Raw genomic sequence first — 18,771 nt, forward strand, 5'->3', positions numbered from 1 at the left:
CTTCATGGGCGTATCTAGACAGCAACACAATATAAACAATGATATAATTAATTGCATTGGTTATTCAAGGGGAACAGGCACCAACCCGCCTAGGTTAGCCCCAGCTGAGGAAAACGCCCATTAGCATCAGAATTAAGGGAGGGAGAGGCCTTCATTAGAGGGTGCCCTGACCTTTCCGTGTTCCATCCACACCAATTATCCTCTTGCGTATGGATGCGCTCCCTCGTGGGGTAATTTTAATGTTTATTGTCAGGGCCGTGCTCTTAGCAGCCCGCAGCAGAAAAGGCAGCTTCCTTCAGTCCCCACTTACCAACAGCAAAACAGAAAGGTGAAGGTTGTGTTACCACAGCTGCCTTACAAAGGCGTGCTGCCTCGCCAGTATGAACACGGGAGGTTTACCACAACCTTAGCAGGCAGCCCAGAGAGTGGCGAGAGGGAGGAGTGGGAGCACTGCAACCAAATCCCTCACCTCTGCCTCGCAGGTACGTGGGGAACAGGCTGACAGCACTGCCCTTCCTGCTCTTTACCTACCTAGCAATTTTCTCCATTAAATCCCTCTCGTGAACGAGCAGCACAAGGTGCAAGCCACAGCTATGAAGAACAGGACAGTCACAGACCACAACACGAAGTATCACTGACCTAACCTGACTTTCCTCCCTCCAACAAACTCAGTTCACCCAGTCCCTATCTCCAAAGGGGCATTTGGGCTTTTTTTCTCACCCCACACCCCAGTCCATTACTCAGGTGCCCCTTGGGTAACGCAGGCAGCCAAGGCACAGCTCCTGCTCTGGGGAGGTGCAGCACAAACCAGGGGCAAACTGCACACATCAGACACCTGTAAACCCTTTTCCTCCTGTGAACCAGAAGGCAAACCTGCTTATGCAGGGCAGGGATTGCTAGGGGAGCTGTGGAAAAAACACAGCTGTCCTGGACAGAACAAAGTTATTTTTTTTTTGTCCTCTTTTTCCTTCCCCTTTTTTTCCCAAACAGGCGGGCAGTGATGGAAACGAACCAAAGTGGCCCCAATCCTATATATTCTCCTGGCTGTGTCCCATGGGGAAGCTTTACTGCTTCTTAAAGGGAGAAGAGACAGAAGAGAAGAGTGGAAGGATGGAGGGATAGGATGAAACGAGAGGGTTACTTATTGAGGACAGGTGTTTGCCCCTCGTTTGCTACCTGTCTAGTGCCCAAAGGGTTGTCACAGCAAGTGCACAAGCTCCTGCTCACCAGGATGACACAGGGCCATGCACACACACCAAACAGCCATCAAGGGGCTTGGGGACACCAGAGGGGGGAGGCTGCTGGGGCAATGTGCAACTGAGGCTGGCCCAAGTGTCAGGGAAGGCAAAGAGCTTGGTTAACATCCTGCTGGTGGTGGGTACAGGGGTAACACGGCTCTGCAGAGCACCAGGGGCAATACCTTTTTAACATCTGCTATCCTTTCCTTCTTAGAGGCCGGTTTTTCTTTGGTTTCAGGAGGGGTCTGCTGGGATTTCGAACCCGTTGATTCACTTTCGGATTCAGACTGACTCTCAGAGGACTCCGAGCTGCTGTTTGACTCGCTGCCCTGCTCGCTGCCCTGCTCGCTGCCCTGCTCGCTCTCAGACTGGCTTGCAGAGTCAGAGCCAGAGGCTTCTTCGGATGCCGAGTGACTGATGGTAGAGAGAGAAGAGATTACATTTTAACTGTACTGTCACAGCTTCAAAATATGCAGCGAGCAAGCCTGAGCCCCATCCAAGCTACAACGGTAGGCTTGGAATAGCCTAAACATGAGTGTGAACTGCATGGCCAGCTGTTGGATGCCCAGGTGACAGTACGACTGCCAAACCAGTGACAAACCACTGCCCTGATCAAAATCACCGGTTCTCCGGGGATGATCTGGCTTGCTCAGAACAAATAAGAACAAATTCAGAGGCCACCTGGTAGCACTGCAGATGAGCAGTAGCGCTGGCGTGGCTCTCCTCCAAAGCCTGGTAAGCCCAGGGGGTCAAAAATCCAACATCCAATTTCTGAGAGGCCAGCACCAAACATGTATGCATTATGTTGTGTATTGGTAAACATCACATTCCTTCAAAAAGAGTAAATTTAGCAGAAAAGAAGCGGAAAGGAGCTTTTACAGCATGTGGCTGGGAGAGCTCTGTTTACAGGATTACACCAATGCTGTGGAGACTGCATTGCTCAGAGCACCCAGTAAGAGGAGAGCAGAACATTAAGTGCCTTTTTCCTTTTGGTTTACATCAAAATGGGTTAATACACAGAACATCCACTTAAATGCAGGCTCCTTAACAAAACAAACAAACAAACAGAGGCCAAGCTTTTTCAGGTGGCCGTGAAACAATTTCTCAAACACCTTTGTCTAATCTCTCCCAAATCCCTTTTTTTTTTTTTTTTTTTTTTTAATTTAAAATCCAATTTAAGAAAACAGAAAATTCTTACAATTATATAACACGCTTGCTGGTAAGGCAGTGTTACAGAAGCTAGAAGGCAGTGCGACAATAATAAGACTACAAACTTCTCAAACAAGGAGCATCTCTTTCCATCTCTTTCCAGCCCTTCTCTGCAGCTAAATGCTTTCATTACATTGAAGAGTTCGTTGCAAATATAACATCATGAAAAAAGAGGCAGAAAAACTTTGCAGAGGGAAAGCGGGTTTTTAATGTGTCTCCTTTTGTACAACTACAGAAGTAATGAGATACACTGAAAGCTCTGCTTGGATTTCATGATTTAAAAATCAAAATACATCAAGGACAAAAAAATATATAGCATGTAGCACAGATATCATTCAATAAAGACGAACCAGGCAGAAATCAATGTGTGCTTTAGAGGCATCACTACACACAGCCAGTGAGTGTCCATACACATCCATACACACATCCACGTGCAAACAGGACTCGTTCCCAGTGCGGAAAGAAGCTCCCCGCTGTCGGAGGGGAATGCTGAGAGCTGCTGGGAGATGCAGAGGCCTCCCTGCCGCCCCAGCAGAGCTGCGGCTGCTTTCTCCGATGGAGCGGGCAGAGGGCAGCAGCCGAGCGCAGCGGGAGCCTCCTGCAGGAATCCCTCCAGCGCAGGGCACGCGGCCAAGCTCCCGGCCGCCATTTCACGGCCACCCCTCTTCCACCATCTTAGGGTTTCATCGCTCCGCTGGCTGTTTGCTCTGGTTCAGCTCGCGTGGCCTGGAGTGGAAGAGCTCAGTGTTTGCAGAAAGGGGAGGGGAAGGAAAATAAAAGGAGCTGTGGGCAAAAACGTCCAAAGGGAGAGAGAAACGGAGACTTTCCAGCAGAGACGAGGATGAATTGTCACTGATGATCGCCGGTTTCGTTGTCCCGGTTCGGTTTTGACAGGGATGTGGGTGTGGCATCGCTCCCTTCCAGCAGGACGGGACCATCAAGCAGGTCCGCAAGCAGCCACCACAGCCCCGTGACACTCAGCTCCCATCCTTCCCTCAACATTTACCTCGCCATTTGCCCCTGCCCACTGCCAGGGCCTCACAGCTCCCCGCCTGCCCTCCCACAGCTCGCCCTGGCCCCCACAAACGCAGTCACAAATCTCCCAACATCTGCTCAGCCGCAGCCCTGGAACGCGGTCTGCTTCCAAGAAGTGTTGAAACCTCTTCACTGGAAATTTTTTTAAGATCCAGTGTTGTTGTTTTTTTCAAGAAAAGCGAGGGATTTTTGTTAGGAAACATCACCATAGCATTCAAGGAAACAATACGCTAGGGACAGGCGGTTTCCATGGGCAGGGCTCAGTAGGACACGTCCCACAGAGCCCTGACCTCCTGAGAGGGTGCCTAGAGGCGGCCAAACCTCCAATGTCACGGCACTGAGAGGCAACATCAGGCTCGGGACAAATTAAGTTGGCATCCCATGTCCCATGGGGACACAGGAAAGAGGAAAATACTTTTCTTCAGTCGCATTTATGGGCAAGAGCTGGAAGGAATTACAACAGGGCCTCGGCAATACTTGTGTGAAGGCAGAGCAATGAGCGCCGGCCTCTGGAGCAACTTCTTTCTCAAGGCCCTAAGCTCTATGACAAAGATACAGGGACAGCCGTTGTACACATGCCTAGCCATTGTTCCTGCGTGCTAGCCACGTTATCTGGACACTATCATTTTTCTCTCGATGTGAACAGAGCTGTCTGCCAAGAGGAAGGCGCAGATGAGGTACACAGCTGGTGCCCAGGTATGCACGTGCCTGCCCTAGTGCAGATGAGAAACGCCATTTCCTGTTCAAGGCTGTTGTAAATAATTTTTAAAAAGACTTTGAAATCCCTTTATCAAGGCAAAAGGATACTTAAAAGCCAATTCTGTAAAACAATCCTTTCTAAATACCACCAACACAATCAGGAGGTGCTTCCACCTGCCAGTAAGGTGTAAAGGCTTAGCAACGCGACGTGTCAAAGCAGGCCTTGCCGTTGTGCATAGCTGGTGATTTATACCTCTTTTCACACACTAGTTTTGGGATATGCCCTGCTTTAACATCCCTGAGTTAACATCCAAAAGAGGCCTACTCACAATTAAACTGTAACTGGGGGATAAGCTATAATTAATTGTGTCAAAATCCCTCGTCAGGCAGCCCAACACCCTTCCAATTCAGTAGAGAAAAACACCCATGAACATCAAAACTACAGCTGGATCGTTGGGAACTCCCTTAAAGCGAGAAACTCCCATAAAAACTGCGATCTGCTAATGCTCAGCAAAACATGCTCCCATGGCTTCCAGGAACTACTTTAGGCTATAATTCTGTTTTAATTAAGAATCTGCTCCTGATTTGATGGAGGAAAAAAAAAAAAAAGTCATCCCTTACCAAGGACACATTCCTTCCGAGAAATAAGTAGCTGAACGGCAATGATAAGACCTTTTACAATCAGGCATCTAAGTTTACAAGGCAATTACAGCACGTCTCAAGCCTCCCATGTTAGCGTTTAATATTTCACATCTGAGTACCATGACTTCATTTTACAGGGGATCATCTTTGCTAACAGCAACAAGACATTTTATAAGCTCTCAAGGAGGACAAACAGGGGATGCTTTCAGATGGGGCAAGGCAAGCTGACGTCCCTCAGCAGTGACCCAGCACGTTTCTGGAGTCAAGAGCTGCCACGGGAAGGGCTCTCACTGGCACCATTCTGCCCTGACTTCAAAATTGAGCTCTCGACGGACAGAGCTTGAATTCAGACAGGGGCAGAAAGTAGGATTAATGGCTGCAGATCCTCCCACAAGGCGAGCCCCTCCTAACTTTAAGAATTGGTACGGCCGCGCCACTTCACCAGTTTGATTCTAAACAAGTTTGAATCCAAACAGCAAAGTTCCGCTGGGCTTTGCTCTGCGAGCTGAGCAGGACCTCAGCACAGGCCAAATAACCCCAGCGCAGGCTCAAAATGGTCTTTGGCACGGGCTCCCAGAGCCGGATAACATCAGAAGCAAAGTTTATCGTTCCTTGCAGGCAAACACACGCTTAACCCTGGGGCTGAGCAAAGCTTCACATGCCCAAAAAACAGCAGAGGCCCAGCTCCATGTCAGCTTGCTGCCACCAACGCAGGGACCTGGGGGTACCTGCTCCCCTCTCCCACCCCACACACTATAGCCCACATCCCCACTCACCTTGTGCCTGGGCGAGCACAAGCCAGGGCGCTGGGCACCTCCATGAGCCACCTGAACTTAGCAGCACACAAGAGGACGAGCCCAGAAAACAATAAACGCAGTCTGTGTCGGCTTGGCGAGTAAAGGCAGAACCAAGCCCTTACAGACCAGTGGCACTACACCGTGCTTGGTAGCACCAAGGCGAAAGGGGCCAGCGAGACCCCGGTTTTGGGCAGCAATGCGCCAGATGCGCGGTTTGGCTACGCCTGGCTCCTCACCACCTGCGTCCGGCAGAGCCGAGCGGTGCTGCCGGTGGCGTTTCAGCCCCGTGGCAACCCCTGCTGCCAACACAGCCGTTGGGGTCGTGTTCTGGAACCCCGGGTCAGCCCACCTCTGCGGGTGAGCCCACCGGCCCTGCTGCTGCATGACCTAGTGGTGCAGCTGGCCCCAAAGCCTGCAGGATGTCTTCTGCAGAGCAGGTGCATCCATCAGGTCCAGTGCTACCACTAGGAGAGGTTTCTCACCCCCTGTAGGTCTTCAGCGAGGGCTGCCAGTATCGCCTGCCTGCCAGTGGTACCCGGTAATGGAAGTGACCCTGGATTTACTCCAAAGCACACAGCAGCAAAGACCATGCATGCCACCGACTCAAAACTGTTTGAACAGGTGTGTAGGTCACTTTTGGAAGACACACAAGCGGTTCTGAGGGCAAAGGGACATGACAAGTCAGAGAGGATGCACTGACTGAACTGGATGCCATGTTGCTGCGTTCTTTTTAATGCTTCCCCTGAACATTTGATCTATAAATATGATGTTCCCTATTATATACAAACATACACACTACGCCTACAGACCCTGAAAATAAAAACAAGCATCATCAGTTAACGCTGACGTGTGCATCCAAGACACACAGTAGCTGTAAAAAAATACATATATTGAACCGTGTCGATCTCACCTCTAGCCCTGGAGAGCAACACAAGACTGACTGTGGCTGCAAGTCACTTGATGAAAGTGATAAAGGATAATGGATAAAGCATGCACCACAGGAACGAGATGATCTCCTTGGGATCCATCCCTTGTCTTGGGGAAGAAAAAAAAAACAGAAACATGAGCAAATGCTCCAGTAAGCACAGCTATTGACGTGGAGGCAGTGCACGGAGCTTGTAGGAGAGCTAAGTGAATGACACTGGACCTATGGCACTTCAGAAAAAGGACCTTTTGAGCTCCCTTTAGATTCTGAAAGTCTACTAAAGAGTGATGGGTGCTTGCCTGTCTCCTAAGGCACAGATTTCCTTGGTGGTAAGAGTTGAGATGGGTTAGTCAATGAGGAGTTTTTCCTAACTCTGGTTAGTCAACGTTGAGCTTTTCTTAACTCATTTCCTGCAGGCAAAAATAGAAATGGGGGAAGGGAGAGAAGAAAAAAAATCCCCTGACTCTGTTACCAGCATCATTTCCAGCTCCACGAATGATCTTGCTTCAAGGCAGGAATTTAAACTAGAATATAGCAAACACAGAGATGCTCTTCGCACAGTTTATAAGTCTCAAACACCTTTGAATATTCACAGTATATTTCAGCAAAATCTGGACAGGCTTTTGTGGGGCACAACAACCAGCCCCAGGGCTATACATACAGGGTTGCCCCTGCCAGATGACCAGCGAGCCTTTCAAAAGACAGATGAAAAGGGAAGGACTTGGGGGTAGAAAAATATTTCCTCAACCTTTCAGTGACGAGCAACTTTTGTTCTGAAATAGGCAAGTGAAAAGAGTTACCATGGAAAACACACACATTTCCCACACGTGACTGCAAACCCTGCTTGCAGAAGGTGGGTGTTAATTACATTTACGCAGCACCGGGCGCAATAGGCCAGGGAGCTACAGTAACAAGCAGGGGATTATGCACCCAGCAGGTATCCTATCTAAATAACCATCTGAATTGGGCCCTGCCCCTTGCCAGCCTGGCTCAAAGGACAGGAAGGGGAGGAGGCAGAGGCACTCGCTCCCTTTCTGGCCACCGCTATTTGCTCCGGCACAAGACTCCCAAATGCCAAAGGCAAAGCAATCCTGAGCACACAGCGAGCTAAATATATCCATCCCGGCTCTGGTGCGGCTCCCTGTAAAGCACATGGGGCTATCTTGAATGACAACTATTTTCCAAAAGTTTTTTTTTTTTTTTTTTTCTTCCCCACACTACAAAGACACCACATTATGCTTGCATAATAAAGCAAAAGCAGCAGTTCATTCATGAGCCGGAGAGCAGGCTCTCTCGCTCTCTGATCTTTGAGCCAGAGGCTGAAAATGCCTGGGATGTGTAGTGGGAAAAGAAAAAAAAACAGCACAGCGACAAAAGGGGTCAAAACCTGTCTGCTTGATTAAGGAGGGCCATTGAGAAGCTCCAAAGGCAGCACCCTTCCCCTTCCCAGCACCGAAAGGGAAGTACAATTGCGGTTCTCAGGGTTTTGAAAAGGAGGACTCCCCCTCCTCAGGAAGGCAGAGGGGCACCGTAATGCTCCGAGCTGCCTCCAAACCGCACCGAGCACCTCTGTGCTCCAGGGCCCAGGCATTTTTGGCACCCACATTTTTCGGTAAGGCTGAGCTAAGGAGCAGGGGTGAACTCACCAAGCCCCTCTGCCACTCCAGCTTCTGCTTTGTCACACCAGGGCACAGCTGGGCTAGCACAAAGGCAACTATGCACACAGCCAGATGTAAAAAAACATCTAGAGACACTGCAGGAAGGCTGCAGCGCACACATAAGTTAGGTTTAAATTAGTACAGTCAGGGTTTTGCATTGTTTTTTCTTGTCTCCTCCTCCCCCATCGATCACAAATTTAATTTGAGAAACAACAGATTAAAGAAATGCAATAATACGGAAAATTGGAACCCCAAAATCAGTAACAAAGAGAGGCACAAAATCCTTTTTGATTCCAGATGAAAGGAACTCGACCCAGCCTGAGAGGTGCATTCCCAGTGCCTGTTACAAGCTGCCTTTAACCACCAGATGTAAGGCTCGGCATTAAGCCTCCCTTCCACAGAGAGCAGGCACATGGCATTCAAAGCTCTCCTATCAGCGGCAACTCCAGTTAAGAGCAGAGGCTCCTCGCCATGAAAGAGCCATCAATGACCCCTGTAATTAATATATTAGGGATTACACAATCATCTACACCTAGGAACAAAACTTGCAAGGAACAGCAATAGTTACAACATAACTTTTTTCTATGGACCCAGGTGGCCTGGAGTCAGGATTCTTGACATTGCAACACACTCGTTCAGAGCTGGGGTAGAGGTTCACGGGCAACGAAGCGTGGAGCGGGCAACGAAGCGTGGAGCGGCACTGCAAGCTGCAAAGCTCCCAGAGCTTGGCAAACACGCTCCTCAGGAGCCCTGCCAAGGCGAAACGCCATGTGAGCAGTTACCAGCACAATACCAGGCGAGAAGCTGAGACAGACTGTTTCAAACATTTTATTTTTTTAACCTTCGGAGCCAAGGTCAGACAAATACATACACCGCAGCAAAAATGATTCTAAGCCCACATGTAAATATAAAGCAAACCATATATTGAAAGTTATAATTTTGTAGCAGCGTGGCACAAGCATTGATGTAATAAAAGCTACTGCACATTTGGAAAGACTCAACATTTTGCTTCTTATTATACCCAAAATACGCTCCCTGCTCCAAGAAAAGGAGGCATTAGCAGCGCGACAGACTTACAGAAGCTTCACTGCAAGCTACTAGACATGAATTTTTCATCTAGGCGTTTTTGCTTTCCTTTCAAGGATCCTTTGCAGGATATAAAGGCAGTCTTTACAAGTACTCCAGCGCCTGTTGGAAGAGGCTCTTCAAGTGGCATTTCAGCACACATCTTTTCATAAAAATACACCCGAAGAATTTATGTAAGACACCATGTCAGTAGGGCAGTACATCCTTTGCTAGAAGGCTGCTTATATCTAATTACTGTAATCCAGGCTATCCCCTCCCCCAGTGCTGCGCTGCTTGTATTTATTTTCCTTGAAGGAGAGGGGAGATAATGCAGAACAGAACCTTTCTCCATCCATTATCTCCTTCCTGAACTGAATTTTAGCTACGGGCAACAAGAGATTGAGGCGTGTTTCTCAGTCTTCAGAACTCAGCCTAATGTAGCAGTGTAATTCCCACTGGAACCGATGCCTGCGACACAAAACAAGGTAGAGTGGACATACATAACCTGGAGGTGTGTATCAGATGCAATTTCAGCCTAAGATGCCAAAGCCACCCAGAGAAGGTTTACTGTCAACGTCTGGAGTTCAAAAGCAGCAAGACCATGGCATCAGAAGTGTCAGTTCAGGGTCTACATGCCCACTCCCTGTGCCAAGTACATAATCGGAACTCACTTCAACATTCAAACATTTGTGCTCTGAATTTGATGTAAAATCCAAGTGTGGCTATTCTAGGCGAAATGCTGAAAGCCACACTGCTCACAAGGCACACAGGGGAGACACCCCATTGTCCTCGTGCCACCCCTCCACGTGCTCCGGGCATGACCCCGTGACGCTGCAACGTGAAATTGTTCCTTGCCGAGCCGTGGGAGAGCTCAGGGTCAGCCCACGTAGGAAATGGGGGAAGGTGCAGATGAGCAACTGCTGCCCTCAGGGTGCAGCAGGTGAAACATCAACCCAACAGAGAGCAGAGCACCGATCCACGATCTCAGCCCAGCCATGGAGGTTCTGGAGGTGCAGGCACGGGGCAGTGCAGGTGGGAGGACGCTTGCCTGCATGTGTGCCCCAGCACAGCAGCGCTCTGGCAGAAGCTGCGTGCTACAGGAGCGTTTTTGCAGGGCTGTGCAATTACCCAGGTGAATTCTTTAATCCTGGCTTTCCGCTTTTATTCAGCAAAGTAGTCACACATTCAGAGAACACATAAAATTTGATTAATTAGCTTCGGATGTTTAAGTGAAGGACAACGCAGAAGAGCTGAGAACCCAGCTTGCAGTTGCTGAGCATTTTTTACAGCACTGCACACAGCGTCCATCGCTGGCAGCAGTCACAGAACAGGAAACAGAGAAGTTTTAAGCCTGGGAATGGTGCGTTTGTAATTGGATGAGCCATTTCCTTTGAGAGGGTAATGTGAAGCAGAAGTCACAAAGCAAAGCAAGAAGAACAATCTCCTTTATGCGCCACCCGGCTGGGCTGACACCACGGCGGGATGAATGCCTCGCACATGCTCCTTTTGTCCCCGCCACTGATCCAGCGTTTTCCCTTTTTTCAAAAAAGCCTCCTGACAGCTTCGTAAAGGGTTAAAGCTCGACCAGGAGAGGGGGGGGGGGAGGGGAAGAAAAAAAAAAAAAAGAAAAAAAACACTCATTAAAGAATAGAGCAGGGCAAGTGAAACCGAAAGGCAGGGTGCAGCAGGGCGGCCACGCAGCTACCCGGAGACTAAGCAGAGGAGGAGCTGAAATCCCAGTTTGGAGATATTTTAATAAACACGGTTAACGTTTCCACTCAGCTTCCATAAAACCAGTTGCAAACCGTGTGCTGAAAGAAGAGTTTTAGTGAATTAAGGACGCTGAAAGCCATCGTGGTATTAAAGAGGGCCAGATGTTTCAGGAATGTTGTGTTCTGTAATTACTTTCAAGTTAGAAAGAAAAAAAAAAAAGCGGCACCAAAAATAGCCCAGCTCTTTTCAAGTCACCCACTCGCTTCCGAAAATAGCCGTTAGTCTATTAAAAAATATTAAAAAAAAATAAAAAAGGGGGAAAAAAAAATCTAAAAGCCCGCCAGACGGAGAGAAGCAAGGGAAGCCGGCAGCCGCGCACCCCCTCACACAGACAACGCACTCAGCGTACGCCACGCAGTTTGCGCAGCCGCCGCCCGGCGGGCTGAGCGCTGCCAGCGCACTCGGCGTACCCAGCATGCGCAGCGCGGGGCGCAGCCTCCACACGGGGCCGGCGGCGTTGGCTGAGCGCGCAGCCAATGGCGGCGGTGGCGGCGCAGCAGCCGCCCTTTGAACCCCCCCCCCCTTTCCCTTCCCTTCCCTCCCCTCCCCTCAGCAGCTTCCTGCTGGCGGCGGAGCGCGCGGAGCGCCGCAGTGTGCCTGCCTGTCAGCGCTGCGGCACAAAGAACAGCCATTTTGTGACTCGCCTGGCCCCGCACCAAAGTGCTGCCGAGCCCCGAGCCCCCCGCTCCGTCCAAGCGGCGGGGACGGTCCCGAAGTGGCAGCGCCCAGCTCCTCCCCGTCCCCCTCCCGGGCAGCGGGGAGCCGAGGGGGGTGGGTGGCCGGTGGTGTTGCCGCTCGCAGCCCGCTCGGCGCGGTGTGGCCGCCTCAGCCATAAAATGGCTGCCGCGCGCGCGGGGAGAAGCCTGAGGCGCTCGCTGAGGAGCGCCCGAGCCCCGGCGGCCGAAGGGACGCCCCTTCGGCTCGACGCCTGGCCCTCTGTGGGATTATTTTGTTCGTTTTCTGCCCCAAAACGGTGAGAGAAGCCCGAGTGCGGCCCCAAGCCTCGTGGCGACCCCAACAAGGGTAGGCGGAGGGGGAGCAGCACGCTGGGCTGCTGCTGCCCGCTGTGCCCCTCAGGGCTCACGCCCGGCCGGCTTCACGGGCCCCCTGCCCGCCTTCTGCTTCTGCAGCTCCCCTCAGGGCTGTGCTGGGAGCGTGTCCTCGCCAAGAGCATGTCATTTAGGAACAGCAGTGCAGAAGATGCTAGAAAACACACCAGGGTTGTGTCTGGTGCTGTCTCACGCACATCCCAGACACACGGGCGGTGGGCACTGAAGTGCTGCATCCCAACTTTTAGCCTAGGTGGAGAAAGTCCCGTGAGATGAAGCACTTCCCCCTGGGGCAGAGCAGCGCTGTGGGCAGTGCCTGAACACAAAGGGCAGGTGCTGCTGCTCCCCCTGAGAGGCACCAGAAAGCTCACACCCCTCAGTTTACAGGCTGAGGAGTTAACACCAGCTGTCCCCCAGGAACAATCACCTGCTCCAGGACAATTCTCAGAGGCATTCTGATTTATTCAGCACATCCTTTCACTTTCTTACAACTGGCAACACAGGAGTCAATTTCAAACACGCTCCCCAGGCAGCGTACCAAGAGTACAGGTATGTTTTCTTCTCCCTGAATGCCTTCTCCTAGTCCTGTATTTCAGCATCTCCAGCTCAGGTAATTGGCACACCAGTTACATCTACCTTTTCCACCCGTTGCCACCACTCAGGCCTCCAACCAAGGATTATGTAACAAGAATTCACAAATTTACACGCAGAATCTGAGCTAGTCTCACAATTGAGGAGAAAACTGGCTGGCAGCGTGTGAAGTGCAGACATCAATGCATTTCAGGGCTACAGTAAAGCAAACTGGTGGCTTTACTTCCTAGAAATCATTTCCCCTGCAACTTAAAAGTCAACCTCAGGAAGTAAAGCACATTTTACGACATTCAGCTGACTCACAGCTCAGAAGCAAGCTCGACAGGGCTCACTCACAAATATCCTGTGTTCAATTGTTCCCACACTTCAGGTGAGTAGATGATACCCACAGCAAGTTTATTTTGAGGAAAAAAATTGTAAGAGGGAGGGCAACCTCACACAACAGGTGTTACACATAAATCAAGATAAACAACCTTTCAAAGAAAACAGCAAAATCACACATGTGAGACTATGCAAATATAATAACCCTAAGGACAAAAAACACAAAGGTCTTTTTGCTGTGGAGCTACTGCTGGATGTCTCCGATTTCATCTCATACTCAGCATATACTTCTAACACCAATGAACTACCTTAATTCAGATTTCCTGCACAAATTACATCTATTATTGCTTTGCTAATAATCCACATTTTAAAAAATGCATGAAGACTTAAAGAAGGTGAATACCACTGAACTTCTTTTTAAAATTGACTTTTTAAGCAATATTTGAAGTTTTTCTAATAATAAGGATAGCAAGGTTTGAAAATCTGCTGTGTTCTTAAACTGCGTTGTAGAAGCACTGTATAGGTGCTATATGCAATGCTTCAACAGTCCCTGAGGCTAATTTGATTAATACTAGTTTCAAATTAAACAAACTTACCTACATCCATTTTAGGATTTAAAATCTGACTGCAGACTGAATACATCCAGAATACCATAAAAATTTACGTTAGGTTACAGTAATTCAATAATGTATACATTCCCACAGTATTTCAAGTTTGTGTTTGAGGAAGGTTAAATACTAAGTATCAAAAATACTATTCAAACACCTGCAAACATCACACAGAGCACATGTGATACAACAAACAGTTCAGAATTTTTTTATTAATGTTACTTAAAAATTACTTAACACCAGAGGGAAAAAAAAATAAACAGGCCACAATTCAATCAAAATTAACAAAATGCAAAACTGTATTTACAAACTAGAGAACAAAAATGCATATAGTTTAATTTCCAATATTCGAAAAAGCCGACTCATTAAATACAAAATGAGCAACCCACTAATTGTATTTCAGCATTCCTAGCAAAGAAACATTTTCAATATTCCATACTTCTCCCACATCGAGGTTAAATTTATGAAAATCTGTGAAGAATCCCATTACTTGACAAAAGTAAATAAAAACACCAAGCAAAAATACCTTAAACAAACAGGCAAAGCATTTGCACAGCCTCTTGTTAACAGTCCCGGTTTATATTTTATAATACAAAATGCTACAACCAGCAGGGGAAAGTCTGGTTTAAATTGTATCAAAATATTCGAAAATATCGAAACAATATCAAAGTTCCACAAGCTCAAATAAATTTTGAAGTAAGAAGTATCGGACAGAAAGGCACTTTCCAGTTTTTATTTTAAAATGAGCTTTTTTTCATTCATGTAACTTTTTCTTGTGCCTATTTACTATAATTTACTACTACACCAGGCTTCTGTATGGCCCTCAGTTAAAGTTTAGACTTCTGAGATTCTTCAAAGAAAAATTTGCCTTGTATGTAAAATGGTGCAATGCAGCAATGGCTAAACCGACAAGGTCATTTTTCACAGCACAAAAAACCTAAAAACTGAAATTCAAAAGGTGGAAAAACATAATACAGAGAAAAGGGCTCCCCTGAATAAAGGTACAGTACCTTTTGACTATGACATGGGCCCTTAAGTCACAACACAACTTTCAGAAATTGCTACCAAAAAAATTAGGGTGTGGCACGCTAACAATCTCAAGGTCATTCCTTAAAAAGGAAACAAAATCAGTAAAATGTTTTGTATTAAGCACTGACAGTAACCTAAGGCTGTCAAAGTAAACAGGGTATTCACAGGTTTAACAAAAAAAAAGAAAGTTGATAGATCATACCTCGATGCATTGCTGTGGACTGAACCCTCCTCTCCTTGGCTTTTGTCCTTATTTCTCATCATCTTTTTATTCTTAAATACTAAGAGGGGGCCAGGGGTGTCTGTTTGCTTTGAAGTCCTGTGCCCAGGTATTTACTGTCAAAAGTTGAAAGAAAGGTAAGGTCCCAGTTTGTTTCACTGGCTTTCATTATCAGGAACAAAGTCCTGACGCTGCAATGATATTGTTATAACAATACACAACACTGATCAACACGGCAAAATGGAGATTTAAAACAAATAATCGTTTTTAGAAGAAAAATCGGAGAATAAACACAGTAGAGGAGCATCCTGCAAACTTTCCCAAAGTAACACTGGATGCAAATAATCTCTGAATCTTATTGCGTCATCCCAATACAGCTCAAATCGGTCGAAAATCAAAGTACTCAAAACGGCAGAAATCTAAAAATTATTATTATTAATTGCTCACCTACCTGATCCATGCACCGCCGCCAGGACCAAGTCGATATTAGTTTCGGGTCGTGGAAAAACATTAGATCCAAAATATTTAGAGTTCAAATAATAAAATACGAATTTCAAAAAATGAAAAAAAATATATATTCTAATTCCAAAAATATGCTGCCGATAAAGCAAAAGAAGCGATAATTAGTACAAAAATGTCCGGGGGAAAAAGCTCATTAGGAGAGCGCACAAAAATGGAGGTACGCCATGGCTTCTAAGCTGGAAAAACAACGACCTGGGCTCTCTCCACGGCTTCTTCTTTCCAGCAAGGCACGAAAAGGGAGCCCTCAAAAGCTGCTTTTCTGCCCGAAAAAGGTCCGCTCGGCCCCCAATTAGTGCCTAGGAGAGGCAAGGGGCTGTGGGGGCCCCCTGAGGCTGCCCGAAAGTTAGGGAAAGTTGCGTAAAGTGTTGGGGAAGGCACGGAGCTGAGCGCGCTCTCTCTAAGGCACAGCCGCCATCTAGAGCTCCTTCCCAGCTCTGAGCTCTGCCTTTGATTGACACTCTCTACATTTACCCCACAACTCAGGTGATGTACCATAGACCCACCCCTTCATTTCTACCAAAAAAAGAGATAGCCTCCACCTAAAGGGTGCCTGCTACCCCCCACAGCCCTGGCTTCTTCCAACTACCCCAGCTGAAGGGGCACCTTAACCCCATGTGGCTCAGGCACCCTTTTGAAACCAGAAAGGAATGTAATTTGTGCCTTTTGTTTTAAAGATTTGCTAAATATTTCACTGCTTGGGCTAAAATTACTTCCTCCCTGGACAGGAAGTGGTGCTGTTACAAGCCATTTTGAAAGAATGGAAGTGGAGCTCACAGCCATGCAGGCAGCAACAGCCCACCTTGGGGGTCACCCCACCCAAGGGGCAGCTTTTTTTAAATTAAGTAATAGTACCCCCAGACAACAGCTCCTCCTTTTGGCACCCAACACTTGCACGCAGACCTTGGGACAGAAGCCTCACACGCTCCTAAGGAAGCCCCACAGCACTAACAACCCCTTCCAGCTCGACAGCGCCTCCCTAGTGGTCCTGCCCAACACCAAAAATCCAACAGTTACGCCATTTTCATCAGATGCGCGAAGGCACTGCTGTAAAATAAGTCCGGCACCATTGGAAGGGTTATTTCCAATTCCCATTCTTAACCCATTAATGGTCATTAAGGGATTTTTTTAACAAGACAAACGATTTTTCAAACCACGGAACAGCCAAGATGGAGACGTAGAAATCCAAGCCATATCCCATGTTCACCATCCCAGAACTGAGAGGAGCTCTCATGGAGGAGATGGATGAGATCCAAGCACCCCCACCACCAGTTGTGTTCCTTCAAGCAACCAACTGCCTAACGCACAAGGAAATCCTGCGTAATCGTGGGCATCACACCACGACAGAGAAATCAGCCACTGGGGGACTGCTGGGGGGAAGAGGGTCATGGGCTAGCTGAGACCTCTATGAGGTCCATCCACCACACAGCATCCCAACAGCTTGGCACCATTGGCTTCTACCAGCTCAACCAAGATCCTTTCAACTCCACTACACGCTTGCCATCCACGTCTCCCAACAACCTATCACGTCTCCATCCCAAGGGGTTCGAGAAGGCACGCTCTGTCGTCACACTCCATTTTGCACCATCTCAGTTTAGCGGTTATTTACAGAAAGACCCCTTGCACCTAAACTGCAAGAACTAACAAAATACAACATCAAATTCCAAGCAATTTTGACTACCACTAAAGAAATGCATTCCTCTGAACATGGCTCCCTTTAGGTTGGTCCCAGTATCCAACAACACCACAGAACACATGGCAAAGAAACTTCAGCAGGCAATCATCAAAATAGCTGTATTAAACAAGTACGAGCAATTCATTATGGTTGAGGTCAGTTATTTACAAAGAGGACTGAGGAAACCAAAGAGCTAAACACACAGCATTTGGATATTTTTTAGCCTTTTTTTTAAAAAAATAAACAGAAACAACATTGCCTAGGTTCTCAGCACCACCATAGTCTTTTGCTAGAAAACCAAAATGACGAAGACCATGTAAAGTTCAGGTAAAATGTACTTAGGAAGGCAGCTACATTTCAACTATTTCATCCATGAGAAAGTTAGAAATATCCATTTTTAAACATAAGAACCATTTTAAAATTCGTTTGTAAAGGTGACCATCATCAGTACCAGTAAGAAAATTAACTCAGTTTTTCTCATCAAATACATGCTATGGTACCAGGCAGCTAAGCCTACATTAAATAGCGGTGAAGGAGATTACACACTTGTACAGAACAAATTTAAGACAGAACAGACTGCTGAGGAAGTATGTTGCCCAGAAAATCTGGTGAAAGTTTCTGTTCATACACATGGCTGAATCAGCATACCTAAAAAACTGACACAAAATATTTAAGTACTCCTTTATTATATCATATTTGCTATGCCTTCAAATAATATTGATTCCACCTTAAAATAACTTCACCAAGTTTAGCACAAGTACCCTGACAACACAGCAAGTACTGAAAAACGCCTAACATTAAGCACCTGAATGAACAAACCAGAAAATTCATTAGAAGTCACGGCAAAGTGAAGATAATTTGTAAATGAAAACCACATTTTAAAAGGAAATCAAGAATATAAAGGAAATTACCTTGCCTTTAGTGCTTGGCAGCTTTCATACCAACCAAAAATGTAAGACATTTAAATATCAACACAATAAAAAGATTCAGCCAGAAAGGACAAACACGAAGCATGAAAGAAACCAAAGCCTTTTATTAAATCACTTTAAAAAAAAAATACATTTTCTCCAAAGGGGTAGCAGCAGATCTTTTACCACATTCATTTCCCTTTTACGCATACATAACCTGGGAATAAATTTTTGCCACCCGATCCTCAAACAGATCCATCATTGGATTGTCACTGATACAGTCCCCTGATTAATTCAAGTGCAAAGTCCATTTTGATCGGATGATCACAACCCAGATCTTCTCTGGTTTAATAACACGGGAGTCCATGTTTTAACGTCCTTTTCTTGGACAGATATATCACAGCACTCATGCATTAGTCCATTTCCTCAACCTCTCAATCAACAGTGGAAATGCCATCTTGGTCTCATTCGCAGACTCCTTTTGACACTCTTCATCTGACTGGATTCTTTATGGAAAATTAAAAGAAAAATGCTGTTGGAATACAGATCATCTCATCTTTAAACTAGAGACATTCAACTACTGTACCTTAAAATAATTTAAGCATAAATGCTGCTGCTTTCATTCCGTATTATGCATCCGAGAACATCTACTTTTATCGTGAACTAACGAGGTCAATTCAGCAGTTCAAGAGTCAAAAATACATACTTTAACCCAAACTATAAGGAAGCATGGGACAATTGATTAGAAGCTCAAGAGCCTTTTCAGGCTCCATAAACTCCATTTAATTTTTATTCCCCATACTGAAGAAA

The 18,771-nt window shown here is 46.9% G+C and overlaps 1 protein-coding gene across 18 annotated transcripts in view; it reads right to left on the minus strand.

The window, feature by feature from the left end:
* The window catches only part of CHD2 (chromodomain helicase DNA binding protein 2), a 92,518-nt gene that overhangs the window by 38,844 nt on the left and 34,903 nt on the right, over positions 1-18,771 (minus strand). For 14 of the 18 annotated variants that reach the window (XM_084532571.1, XM_084532558.1, XM_084532566.1 and 11 more), the window contains 3 exons: positions 15,311-18,467; positions 14,842-14,975; positions 1,421-1,652 (listed from right to left, as the gene is read on the minus strand). In XM_084532571.1, the coding sequence (XP_084388697.1) occupies positions 1,421-1,652; positions 14,842-14,903 (294 nt within the window). In that variant the 5' untranslated portion in view covers positions 14,904-14,975; positions 15,311-18,467. Of the gene's footprint in view, positions 1-1,420; positions 1,653-14,841; positions 14,976-15,306; positions 18,468-18,771 lie in introns of those variants that run through there. The other 4 variants (XM_084532564.1, XM_084532561.1, XM_084532563.1 and 1 more) reach the window with 4 other exon arrangements.

The sequence above is a fragment of the Aythya ferina genome (genome assembly GCF_964211825.1).
Source record: "Aythya ferina genome assembly, chromosome: 11".
Lineage (NCBI taxonomy): Eukaryota > Metazoa > Chordata > Aves > Anseriformes > Anatidae > Aythya > Aythya ferina.